At 36.3% G+C, this 14986-nt stretch overlaps 1 protein-coding gene across 1 annotated transcript in view; it reads right to left on the bottom strand.

The window, feature by feature from the left end:
• Positions 1–9437: 9437 nt before the first annotated feature.
• Positions 9438–14986, bottom strand: part of LOC138853981 (zinc finger protein 271-like) — a 48410-nt gene continuing 42861 nt past the window's right edge. Inside the window, exon 2 of the mRNA XM_070094225.1 lies at positions 9438–14801. Coding sequence (XP_069950326.1) covers positions 11526–12506 — 981 coding nt within the window. The 5' untranslated portion in view covers positions 12507–14801 and the 3' untranslated portion in view covers positions 9438–11525. The remainder of the gene's footprint in view (positions 14802–14986) is intronic.

Here is a 14986-nt window from a genome sequence, read left to right as displayed (position 1 = left end):
GGAGAGAATGGAGCGAAACAGAATAACTTCAAGACTGTATCAGTCTGTAGTGGAAGGAAGGCGGGGTAGGGGTCGGCCTAGGAAAGGTTGGAGGGAGGGGGTAAAGGAGGTTTTGTGTGCGAGGGGCTTGGACTTCCAGCAGGCATGCGTGAGCGTGTTTGATAGGAGTGAATGGAGACAAATGGTTTTTAATACTTGACGTGCTGTTGGAGTGTGAGCAAAGTAACATTTATGAAGGGGTTCAGGGAAACCGGCAGGCCGGACTTGAGTCCTGGAGATGGGAAGTACAGTGCCTGCACTCTGAAGGAGGGGTGTTAATGTTGCAGTTTAAAAACTGTAGTGTAAAGCACCCTTCTGGCAAGACAGTGATGGAGTGAATGATGGTGAAAGTTTTTCTTTTTCGGGCCACCCTGCCTTGGTGGGAATCGGCCAGTGTGATAATAATAAAAAATTATACGCATTCTGTAATACGGTGACCAGAACTGAGCAGCACAGTCTAAATGAGGCCTAACCAAGGATATATAGAGTTGAAGAACAACCTGAGGACTTCTATTATTTATACTTCTAGATATGAAGCCAAGAATTCTGTTAGCTTTATTGCGAACACTAATGCACTGTTGTCTTGGTTTTAAATTACTGCTAACCAGAACTCCTAAATCCTTTTCGCAATCAGTAGTATTAAGATCTACATTATTTAGTTTATATGTGGCATGGTTATTTACCTGTCCAACATTTAGAACTTTGCATTTGTCAATATTAAACTGCATCTGCCACTTCTCCGACCATTGCATCAGTCTATTCAAATCATCCTGGAGTGCTCTAGTGTCCTCATTAGAATGAATTTGACAGCCTATTTTGGTGTCATCAGCAAATTTGCTTATGTCGCTATTTATTCCCACATCTATGTCGTTTATGTAAATTGTGAACAACAACGGGCCCAACACTGACCCGTGAGGAACACCGCTTGTGATGTGCCCCCATTCTGATTTCTCCCCATTTATGCAAACTCTCTGCTGTCTATTTGTCAGCCATGCATCTACCCAGGAAAAAATTTCTCCTCCTATTCTGTGTGCCTTAAGTTTCCTCAATAGCCTTTGGTGTGGAACTCTATCGAAAGCCTTACTGAAGTCAATATACACAGTATCATATTCATTACCATGATCTACCTCCTCAAACACCTTAGTGAAAAAAGTTAGTAAATTCATTTATCAATCTGTGCCTGTCAAGATGGCTATGAATTGCTTCGGCAATTATTGATTCCATAAATTTTCCCAGTATGGAGGTAAGGCTTATTGGTCTATAGTTCAAAGCCAAGGACCTGTCACCTGCCTTGTAAATAGGTATTACATTTGCCATTTTCCATTTATCAGGCACTATGCCAGTTTGTAGTGATATGTTAAAAAGATTAGCCAAAGATATGCTAAGTTCCTCTTTACATTCCTTTAATACCCTTGCAAACAGTTCATCAGGGCCTGGGGATTTGTTAGGTTTTAGTTTCTCTATTTGTCTGAGGACCATGTCACTAGTTACTGCAATCATACATAGTTTATTATCTTCCTGTTCTACATAATCTATTATTTCAGGAATATCGCTAGTATTTTCCTGGGTGAAAACTGAGAGGAAGTAGGTATTTAGAATTTCACACATATCCTTATCACTGTCAGTGATCTGACCAGAGTTACTCTTAAGTGGGCCAATCTTGTCCCTAATCTTACTTCTGTATACCTGAAAGAATCCTTTAGGGTTAATCTTTGAATCCCTTGTGACCTTAGCCTCATAATCCCTTTTTGCTTTTCTTATTCCTTTCTTTATTTCTCTCTTTAATTGAATATATTGATTTCTTAACTGCCCATCCCCTCTTTTGATATGCCTATATATGCCTCTCTTTTGACCAATGAGATGTTTTAATCTATTGCTCATCCATTTGGGATCATTTTTGTTAGATCTAATTTCCCTACTCGGAACAAAAGTTGTCTGGGCAGCTAGAACTATGCTCTGAAAAATGTCATATTGGCAACCAAGATCACCTACTTAACCCATAGTCAGGACATCCCAATTTAGCCCACCCAGGTAATTTTTCAGTCCCATGAAGTCGGCCAAGCGAAAATCTGGGACAGAGATTTGATTGCAGTTATCTGGGTAATTCCATGATATATTAAAACTAAGTGATTTGTGATCACTTTCCCCAAGCTCATCATTAACCTCAAGATTATTAATTAGTGAATCTTTGTTGGCAAGAACCAAGTCAAGCAGATTGTTTCCTCTAGTTGGTTCTGTCACAACCTGTTTTAAAAAGCAATCCTGAACCGTATCAAGAAAGTCACTAGACTCAAGATTTCCTGTCATATTTTTCCAATCAATTTGTCTACAGTTAAAATCTCCCATTATAACAACATTTTCATATCTAGATGCCTTATGAATTTTGTCCCATAACAGCTTACTGCCCTCCCTATCAAGGTTTGGGGGCCTATAAATCACACCCAAAATTAATTTGTCAAGTCCCTCGAGAAACTGTAGCCAAACAGATTCTGTGTTCGATATCTCTAATCTTATATCATGTCTAAGACAACAATTTAAATTTTCTCTGACATACATCACCACCCCTCCACCCTTCCTGTTGACCCTGTCAGTGTGGAATAGTTTATAACCCTGTATGTTGCATTCAGAAGGCATTTCTCTATCTTTCAGGTTAAACCAGGTCTCTGCTATACCAAAAATATCTATATTACCTTGGCCCTCTTCTCTTTCTCCTATACATAAATGACCTACCAAATGCTTCGCAATTACTCAAACCCACACTCTTTGCAGATGACACTACATACGTCTTCTCTCACCCGAGCCCAGTCACGTTAGCCAATGCTGTAAATACCAAATTACAGAAAATGTCTACCTGGATGAGGACTAACAAACTTACACTAAACATTGACAAAACCTACTTCATTCAGTTTGGTAACAGAGCTACAGATGTCCCTCTTAACATAATGATAAACGGATCACCTATCACAAAGCTAACAGAGGGAAAATTCTTAGGAATCCACCTTGATAATAGACTCAAATTTCATACACATACAACAAATTTCTAAGAAAATTTCCAAGACCGTAGGCATACTATCGAAGATACGGTACTATGTTCCACAGTCAGCCCTCCTGGCCCTTTATCACTCTCTTATTTACCCCTATCTCACCTATGGAATTTGTGCATGGGGCTCAACAACAATAAACCATCTCAGACCACTAATTACCCAACAAAAGGCTGCAGTTAGAATGATAACAAATTCTCACTACAGGCAGCACACTCCACCAATATTCAAAACACTAAACCTACTCACCATACAAAACATCCATACTTATTACTGCACCTATTACATACATAGAACACTTAACTGATATTAACCCTCCCCTCAAACATCTCCTTGCCAACCTCAACAGAACACATGACCATAACACAAGGCACAGATCACTCTTTGATGTTCCTCGTGTCCATCTCACACTATGCAAAAACTCAATGCACATAAAAGGCCCTAAAATCTGGAATTCATTACCTGTAAATATAAAAGAAACACTACCTGTTTATAAATTCAAGTCTCTTCTCAAAGATCACTTACTCACCCAAAACCAAATAAATACTGAATAACTGAACCTTATAAATTGTATATCTTAAATGTTTCTCACAATTATATCACATAAATGTTAAACCTAAGACCCAATCTAACATTGTTATTTTTTAAATACACTACCTAACAGAATACTCCATTCTACTGAATGTACAGCAATGCATGCAACCATATGACCTGTCTTTGTAATACTCATTTGTGCTTTATTGTTATCTGTTTACAATAATGTTTTATCACTGATTACATCATTGCTTAGTTAATCTTAAGTTAATTTTAAGCCAGCCCGTAATGCTATGCATACAAGTGGCTTTGGCATGCTGCTCTTACCTGTATTTTTTTGTACCTCTGTATGTATGCTCAAATTACTAAATAAAATAAATAAAATAAAAAAAAAATTTCTTAGACTCCTACTATTTGTATAGTAAACTTTAAGGGAGCTAGTCGCTCATTGCCCTCTACTATCCCCCTTTGTTTGTTGATCAATTGATTTGCCATTAGTAGCAACTTTATTTTGAATATTGTCTTTTAAACATATCCCTGAGGTATCCCGGTAATAACTGCTGCTTTTAACCCTAATGCTGCAGCCTGATTGTTTCCCACAAACACCCATACCTCTATAATCTATCAGTTTAAATTCCTAGACAAGTCATCAATTACTCTCTCAATTGAATTGGCTAATGCAACCACTCCATCCCCAGAGAGATGAACCCCATCCCTTGCATACATATCACGTTTGTCAAAGAACAGGTCCCAGTTATCAATGAATGGGACTGCAAGTTCATTGCAGTTCCTGTCTAGCCAGCAATTTATACCAATTGCCCTAGACATCCATTCGTTGCCCACTCCCTTTATAGGCAAGATGCTACATATGACTGGAATCCCTCCCTTAGACCTAACTACTTCTATGGCTGACCTGTACTTATCCAGCAGCTCCTTTCTCCTGCTCTTCCCAATGTCATTACCCCCAGCACTAAGACAGATAATGGGCTTGATCCCATTACCTGCCATAATATTATCCAACCTGCTGACTATGTCACCAACACCAGCTCCAGGAAGACACACTCTCTATCTGACCTTTCTGTCTCTGTTACAAAATGCACGGTCCATATATCTTACCTGAGAATCGCCTAATATTAAAATATTCTTACCTTGATTAGCAGGGGAATCAGTGGTACCGTCAACCTCACTAACCACTGAAGTACACTCATCCAAGGAGGATTTATAATATAGATATCAAAATAAGATACTGTACATCTGGAAGGTCTTTAAAATTAACGTGATCCTTCCAAAGAGGATTCATAAGTACTGTACGCATTAGACTAATGACAAGTTTGAATGGCATTTTACAATACTGCACGAGGTCAGAAAAGCAGTACGTATACTGCTTGGAATCAAGGTACGTATAAAGAAAGTTATGTGCCTGAGTAATATCCACAAGTTAGCAAATATATCTAGGGTTATCATCAGTAACCAGCATGGGTTCTAAATCCCATTTTATTATGGCATTAAGACTTTTGATATTTTGTACACAAGCCTGTATAAATTATCGGATTTGTTAATCATGAGACAGACCTTAAGCGAACAGGCACTGGATACGTTTTCCTTTTAATAACCTCTGCAGTGGTTAGTCTAATCTTATGTTCAACAGAGATGGTTCTATCTGAGATTTCTGAAAATACCTTAGAAAATTATGGTATTACCTGTCTCACTTGAACTTTCTGTCTGTGAATAATTCTGGGAATAAGTCACTTTATCTTACTTTTTTGGGGAGGGGGGGGAAGAGGGGAGGGGGTTATTCTAGGAAATTTACACATGATATTATGATAATTGTACTTAAATGAATGTATACCTAAATAAACTTACACCTCAGAAAGCTTGGAAATATAAACACATATGCAGTATAATGTGATCCTTTATTGACAACGTTTCGCCTACACAGTGGACTTTTTCAAGTCACAAACAGATCTACCTGGGGTGGAAGGTACGCGAGTATTTATAGTTAGGTTGAGAATGCTGTGGTCAGGTGGAACATAGGAATGGAGGAACACAGGAATGGAGGAACACTGCAGAAGGTCTGCTCACAAACTTATCCAATCTCCCTTCCAAGCTACCCAAGATTTTAGACTCTATAACCCCACTCGGTACATCATCAGATGCAGCATTCTCCACCTGACCTCAGCATTCTGAACCTGACTATAAATACTCACGTACCTTCCACCCCAGGTAGATCTGTTTGTGACTTGAAAAAGCCCACTGTGTGGGCAAAACGTTGTCAATAAAGGATCACATTATACTGCATATGTGTTTATATTTCCATTGTGTCAGTATTTTATACCATTTATTTCCATCTCAGAAAGCTTATCAGCTGCATCTTAGGTGATTATATCAGGACCATCATCTAAGTTCAGATCTGAAATATCAGTTAATTACACATATATTAAGATAAGTAACATTTATGAAGGGATTCAGGGAAACCGGCAGGCCGGACTTGAGTCCTGGAGATGGGAAGTACAGTGCCTGCACTCTGAAGGAGGGGTGTTAATGTTGCAGTTTAAAACTGTAGTGTAAAGCACCCTTCTGGCAAGACAGTGATGGAGTGAATGATGGTGAAAGTTTTTCTTTTTTGGGCCACCCTGCCTTGGTGGGAATCGGCCAGTGTGATAATAAAAAAATAAATGATAATTAAGATAAGATTTTGTTTAGATTTCTAACATGGAGGATTAGCCACCCAGAGTAGGAAGGTTTAGGCACTCAGGATAACACAAGGTGGGAAGGTTTAGGCACTCAGGATCACACAAGGTGGGAAGGGTTAGGCACTCATGATAACACAAGGTATGAACAGTCACCCAGGATAACCCAGGGTACCTACTTGCTTGCTAGGTGAACAGGGACAGCAGGTGTAAACACGACCAATGTTTCCACTCGGCTGGGAATCAAACCACAGACACTCAGTGTGTGAGGACCTTATAAAGTAATCAAAATATTTATAATAAAGTGGATTATGTAACTGACGTTAATGGTAACTAAAGTTACCATATCAATATGCTTAAAACATTTCACCACAGAATTAATCTTCTTTTCTCTGAATAGATACAAAATCTTTTAGCGCTTACCAGATACCATCCCATGGCCTGGTAGGCCACAGGATGGTCCTCACCAAGGAACTAATAATTTACTAATTTTGTCTGGTGACAACACTACCACTTCCTTCCTTACACTGTCTTAAAGTTGCATTTCTGATTCTTCAGATCAAAGTAAGTTTTATAGTGTTCATAGAGACATTTAAATTTTAAGTTACAATGTTTCAAGTCTCTTCTAGAATGTTTCTCAAACCTAAAAGAAATTGATAAGTGGTGTGTGTTAGTGCAAAGTTCCTTTCTGTTGCAGAGACAAGGAAAATTCTGCATAAAAACTCTGAATGGCATTGTTAAAACTTTAGATATCCTAATTTATATTTTCTCTTTATCTAATGAACATAAAATAACCTTATGATTTCTTGGATAATTCTGTGCTACTGGTGAATGTCTCTCAGTATTCAGGTAAACATATGCAGCCTATTTCACACACCTCCACCTCACTATTAGGTACAAATACTCAGGTTAGGTAGGTCAAACTTGTGTGAACTTATTCAGTTCCTCTACAATTCCATTGTCAGGTCAGTGTTTACATAAAAGAATATTAGAATAAAGCATTGCAGTTGGCCTATTGGCCACATTAGGCAGGTCCTACACAAGAACATACAATTAACTCATCTGCAAGTTTGTTGCTAAACCACTGATTATATACAAAACAAACAAAAGAAAATCAATGTAGGGGCTTAGAGGTTCATCTAGGCAAGTCCAATAATTTCTGCCTATGTCACCAGCTCGCCCTTAAAACTGCCCACACTACATGCTTTAGTGGTACTACTTAGTAGGTTGTTCTAATTCTTTGCAATTGTACTGCCAAACCACAGCTTTCTAATATCTCTATCTACTAATAACCTATGTAACTTTAATTAACTGTTTGATGTTCAGTCTAAGTTAGATTTTAGTGTTTCATTTACATCCTCTTTATTAGTATATTAATTACACAGTACAATCTGCACTGTCTTGAAAGTTACAGAATGAGGAGATATGAAAAAGATGTAAAGTAGAAGACAGGTAAAATAAAGAATATAAACAAGGAATTTAGGACACGTAGCTAAGAAAAACCCGAAATAATAACTTAAAGTTATAGAAAATATGTAGGAAAATCTGATTATTATTATTATAATCATGGGGAGAGGAAAATCTGAGTGTGAGAGACAGGAAGCCAGTATGTGGTAAATGAAAGATACACAAGTAATAATAAACATAATAAAGTTAACCCAAATCCGAAAGGTTCAGATATGTGAATAAAGACTTCGTTAAACAATATTTTGCCAAACAAGAGCTTTATTAACTCCTAAAATAAAGCTAGCTCTCACTGAGTTTAATAATGGCACACTGTGTGTCCTTTATCCAGGATAGCATTGATAGCTTACAGCTTTGTAGTGGTATAAACTGCTTAGTAGTATTATATAATTTAAACTTCAGTAACAGCTCCAACATACCACTGACTCCACTACAGACTGGTTTTCAATATATTCAACACTTCTCCAATACATTTGAGAATTATGTTAAACTTAGATAAAATATTAGATGAGGATAGTGTTTTTCCTTTTTACGTAGAGCAAACCACAGGACCCAAATGACTTGTTACAGTGACTAAATCACCAGCAAAACCTATAATAGCACATTAATTCTCAAATGTTGGTCTACAGTGTCTTAAAACCTATCGTAGACTTGTACAAATGTTATATATAAAAAAGATTTTTTTGTCAAAAATTCAAGGATGGATTTATACACAAACTTGGGTTATATTTGCATATATATATATAATATATATAATATATATATATATATATATATATATATATATATATATATATATATATATATATATATATATATATATATATATACATATGTCGTGCCGAATATGTAAAACTGGTCAATTAGCAAGAACTCATTTAAAATTAAATCCTTTCTAAAATTTTCTCATATACGTTTAAAGATATATTTTTTTCATTAATGTTAATGTAAAAATTTTTAATTTTATTCCAAAAGAATTTTAGAAAACTTACCTAACCTTATTATAACAAGAACAATTTATTTTAGCCTAACCCAACTAAATATATTTTAGATTTGTTTACAATAATTTAATACTAAACAAACACAGTGAAATATATTTTTTCCGTTAGGTTCAGAATGATTTTGGCGAAATTATTGCATACACAAATTTTCACTTGTCCTATATGGCAAGATGAGCGTTGCTATTTAAGCCAAGATCGCAAGTTCTGCAGTTCTGCCTATTCGGCACGACATATATATATATATATATATATATATATATATATATATATATATATATATATATATATATATATATATATATATATATATATACATGTATATATATATATATATATATATATATATATATATATATATATATGTGGACCCCCGGTTAACGATATTTTTTCACTCCATAAGTATGTTCAGGTGCCAATACTGACCGAATTTATTCCCATAAGGAATATTGTGAAGTAGATTATTCCTTTCAGACCCCCAAACATACATGTACAAATGTACTTACATAAATACACTTACATAATTGGTCGCATTTGGAGGTAATCGTTATGCGGGGGTCCACTGTATATATATATTATATATACAATTATATATATATATATATATATATATATATACATATATATATATATATATATATATATATATATATTTATTTTTTTTTTTTTTTTTTTTTTTTTCAACAAGTCGGCCGTCTCCCACCGAGGCAGGGTGACCCAAAAAAGAAAGAAAATCCCCAAAAAGAAAATACTTTCATCATCATTCAACACTTTCACCACACTCGCACATTATCACTGTTTTTGCAGAGGTGCTCAGAATACAACAGTCTAGAAGCATAAACATATAAAGATACACAACATATCCCTCCAAACTGCCAATATCCCAAACCCCTCCTTTAAAGTGCAGGCATTGTACTTCCCATTTCCAGGACTCAAGTCCGACTATATGAAAATAACCGGTTTCCCTGAATCCCTTCACTAAATATTACCCTGCTCACACTCCAACAGATCGTCAGGTCCCAAGTACCATTCGTCTCCATTCACTCCTATCTAACACGCTCACGCACGCTTGCTGGAAGTCCAAGCCCCTTACCCACAAAACCTCCTTTACCCCCTCTCTCCAACCCTTTCGAGGACGACCCCTACCCCGCCTTCCTTCCCCTATAGATTTATATGCTTTCCATGTCATTCTACTGTGATCCATTCTCTCTAAATGACCAAACCACCTCAACAACCCCTCTTCTGCCCTCTGACTAATACTTTTATTAACTCCACACCTTCTCCTAATTTCCACACTCCGAATTTTCTGCATAATATTTACACCACACATTGCCCTTAAACAGGACATCTCCGCTGCCTCCAACCGTCTCCTCGCTGCTGCATTTACCACCCAAGCTTCACACCCATATAAGAGTGTTGGTACTACTATACTTTCATACATTCCCTTCTTTGCCTCCATAGATAACGTTTTTTGACTCCACATATACCTCAACGCACCACTCACCTTTTTTCCCTCATCAATTCTATGATTAACCTCATCCTTCATAAATCCATCCGCCGACACGTCAACTCCCAAGTATCTGAAAACATTCACTTCTTCCATACTCCTCCTCCCCAATTTGATATCCAATTTTTCTTTATCTAAATCATTTGACACCCTCATCACCTTACTCTTTTCTATGTTCACTTTCAACTTTCTACCTTTACACACATTCCCAAACTCATCCACTAACCTTTGCAATTTTTCTTTAGAATCTCCCATAAGCACAGTATCATCAGCAAAAAGTAACTGTGTCAATTCCCATTTTGAATTTGATTCCCCATAATTTAATATATATATATATATATATATATATATATATATATATATATACATGTATATACGTATATATACTATACAGGAGTTGTTTGAATAATCAATAATTTAAAAAATGTAAATAATACTGATTACCTGCCAAAGCTCAGTAAATAGGCACTAATTAAATTGTATAATTAGATTGGCTTATGTTACTGCTTCTTTTATTCTACTGTTGTGTTTATTTTTTAAAGATCTCTCATGTGCAATGTATATATTATTTTATTATTATTATTATTATCACACTGGCCGATTCCCACCAAGGCAGGGTGGCCCGAAAAAGAAAAACTTTCACCATCATTCACTCCATCACTGTCTTGCCAGAAGGGTGCTTTACACTACAGTTTTTAAACTGCAACATTAACACCCCTCCTTCAGAGTGCAGGCACTGTACTTCCCATCTCCAGGACTCCAGTCCGGCCTGCCGGTTTCCCTGAACCCCTTCATAAATGTTACTTTGCTCACACTCCAACAGCACGTCAAGTATTAAAAACCATTTGTCTCCATTCACTCCTATCAAACACGCTCACGCATGCCTGCTGGAAGTCCAAGCCCCTCGCACACAAAACCTCCTTTACCCCCTCCCTCCAACCTTTCCTAGGCCGACCCCTACTCCGCCTTCCTTCCACTACAGACTGATACACTCTTGAAGTTATTCTGTTTCGCTCCATTCTCTCTACATGTCCGAACCACCTCAACAACCCTTCCTCAGCCCTCTGGACAACAGTTTTGGTAATCCCGCACCTCCTCCTAACTTCCAAACTACGAATTCTCTGCATTATATTCACACCACACATTGCCCTCAGACATGACATCTCCACTGCCTCCAGCTTTCTCCTCGCTGCAACATTCATCACCCACGCTTCACACCCATATAAGAGTGTTTGTTTGTAATAAATACAGTTTACAATGGAGTATCCCTGCTGGAGATGGTGTTGTCAAAAGTTTTACAAACTGTTTCTTTCCTGAAGTCTTTTAGATTCTGAATATTATTAGGCTTTTTCTCTTCTGTATGAATTCTCATATGATACAACAGATTAGTTTTGTACAAAAAGCCTTTTAGACACTTATAACACTGATATGGCTGTTCTATGTCTCTGCTTTGAATTTTTTTATTATGGGATTTCATATGTTTTGTTAAATAATTTTTTTGTAAAAAGCTTTTTGAGCACACTGTGCAACTGTATAGTTTCTCATCTGTATGAATTTTCATATGTTCTGTTAGATTTGATTTTGATCTAAAATCTTTCAGACACTCTGAACACTTATATGGTTTTAGCTCAGTGTGGAGTTTCTCATGCTTTACTTTAACAGATTTTAATGCAAAAGCTTTTGAACATATAGAACAATGATATGGTTTCTCCCCACTGTGGACCCTCATGTGTATCGTCAAGTTTCCTCTTTGTTTAAAGCCTTTTTGACACATTGAACACTGAAATGGTTTTTCACCTGTATGACTTCTCATGTGTAAAATAAGACGAGAATTTTGAACAAAGCCTTTTAAACATACATGACACTGATATGGTGTTTGTCCTGTATGAATTATCTCGTGCTGTGTTAATGAACATTTATCTTTGAAGTCTTTTAAACATACTGAACACTGATAAGGCTTCTCTCCAGTATGAACTGTCTGATGTCTCTTGAGGTGATACTTATTTGAGAATACTTTTTCACACACACAACACTGAAATGGTTTTTCTCCTGAATGAATTTTCTTGTGTTGTGTTAGTTTACCCTTATCTTTAAAAGCTTTTTCACACTCGGAACACTGATAAGGTCTCTCTTCTGAATGAATATTCTTATGTCGTGTTAGGTGAAAACTAGTTGAGAAAGTTTTTAGACACAACGAGCACTGATAAGGTTTGTTTTCTGTAGCATCACTCATATTTCCTTCTAAAATGGATATTTCAAAACAGCTTCAAATACTGGAAATATTTATTCCTAAATGAATTGCAATCTGCATTGGTAGAGCAAACTTTCTTTCATGACTCAAATAACATGTATAAATGTTGTAAACTATTAACAATTATATAATAAACACTTGCTTCTATCCTGAGGAAACTCACTCATGTTTGTGCAGACTCACATATACAATATACTGAAGAATAATGTTACTTCACTTTTATATACTTTGGAATTCACAAATAATAATGAAAACTCTTCACTACACAAATGAATGAAAAGATTTCTGTTTATTTACAAATGAATATAATTTATTCAATGTATTTTAACTTCTGCATTATCTTCAAACATACTGAACAATGGATGTATTACGATATATGTATACATGTATATATATATATATATATATATACACCTACCATCCGACTTATGACCGAGTTCGGTTCCGAGAAACCAGTCGTAAGTCGAAATGGTCGTAAGTCGAACTTTACTACTGAATATCAACAAAACGTTTTTGTAATGACTTTATTTTATTGTTTTATTTTGGTATTTCATGTTTTACTTTACTTTTTATACTGTTAGTACTGTATTTTATACTGTAAGGTTTAGGATAAACACTGTGTACAACACAAATAGTTGTTTATTTCCCAGAAATTTGGCATAAAAAACACGGTCGTAAGTCGAGTGGTCGTAAGTCGAGTGGTCGTAAGTCGAGCAGGTCGTAAGTCGGATGGTAGGTGGCCTGGTGGTTAACGCTCTCGCTTCACACGGTGAGGGCCTGGGTTCGATTCCCAGCCAGAGTAGAAACATTGGACGTGTTTCTTTCCACCTGTTGTCTATGTTCCCCACCAGTAAAATGGGTACCTGGGTGTTAGTCGACTGGTGTGTGGTTGCATCCTGGGACACTGACCTAAGGAGGCCTGGTCACAGACCGGGCTGCGGGGGCGTTGACCCCCGGAACTCTCTCCAGATAATCTCCAGATCCTCCAGAATCCTCCAGATATATATATATATACACACATGTATATATATTTGATCACGGGACTGGTTATGGTAATAGTGTTATCACCATTATTCTTGATAATTATAAAAAATCTTGATAAACAACAAGGAAGGTGTAACTGAGCAATACCTGGATACCTGGAGTATACCTGGAGAGGGTTTCTGGGGTCAACAACCCTGATTTATGATTTGTGGTATTATATTAAAGTGCTAAAACTCATAAGGTTAATAGTGTGATAGAAGGAGCCAACAATGAAATAATTCCTTGAAGATGCTCTCACAGTTATTTAATAAGATTTCTTAAAACATCTATGTACACTGTTAACTTCAGGAGATTGTATAAAATGGAGATTGTGTACATAACATATATTCTGTTATATAAATTTCATGAATTAGTTAAAAAGTACTGATCTTCCAGACAGTAGCACAATAAAATACTGAAGAATTAGAATGCACTTAAAATATAAACTTCCAATTCCCAAATATTTTACCAACTTAAATTTTAAAAAACATCTACAGTTCTTGTCATTCAAGGATGATGAGGATGATGTTAGGTGCTGCTACTGCCTGTGCACTACCTCTGGTGAACAACTCTGCTATAATGGGTACTAAATTTCTACATTAAAACTTTGGATCAGTAGTGAAGTTACACACAGTATAAGAGTGCACTTATGATGTACAGGGTCTTAAGCTGAGCCTAAAATATTGAACTGAATGTGAATTATTTCTGATGGCATAATATACTTTGTGAAAGTTGGTAATGATTCTTTTTCATTAGCAAAATTGGATATAGTATATGACAGTTTTACACTGGGAGCATAAAACTATGTTTCTTTGCCATATTCCATCACACAGGATGGGTCACACAGTGTTGAATCTCATCCAGAGATGTTAAGATTCAGCAAGACAATAAGGACATCAAGTATGTATTCCATTAGAGACTCACAAAGAGAGCTTTAAAGATTTCCTTTTAGAGTTTAATGACACTGAAAATTAGAGGTGTAAATATAGTACTAATGAGCTGCCACTGTGAAAACAGTGAGTTTATTAGTGTACATGTACTGCTCAGCTTCCACTGTGGTAACAGTGAGTGTTAGCAGTGCATGTATACTGCTCAGCTTTCACTGTGATAACAGTGAGTGTTAACAGTGTATGTGTACTGCTTAGCTGCCACTGGGATAATGTTGTTAGCAATGTGTGTGCACTGCTCAGCTTCCACTGTGATAACAGTGTTAGCAAAGTGTGTGTACTGCTCAGCTTCCACTGCAAGAATGATCTGTAAAATAAAAAATATGAACCCTGAGAATCTGTAAAAAAATTTACCAAAATACATATATGAATTACTAAATGTACTAGGGAAATTTATTTATCAAGGCGTAGTGGACAGTGTTATATATACTACAGCAAGGGTCAAAAATCTTCTTTGTTCACGTGGGCCACATTAATATTTAAAATTTATAA

Source organism: Cherax quadricarinatus, chromosome 44 (assembly GCF_038502225.1).
Source record: "Cherax quadricarinatus isolate ZL_2023a chromosome 44, ASM3850222v1, whole genome shotgun sequence".
Classification (NCBI taxonomy): Eukaryota; Metazoa; Arthropoda; class Malacostraca; order Decapoda; family Parastacidae; genus Cherax; species Cherax quadricarinatus.
Note: the sequence above shows the minus strand (reverse complement) of the source record. Positions and strands in the feature narration are given on the sequence as shown.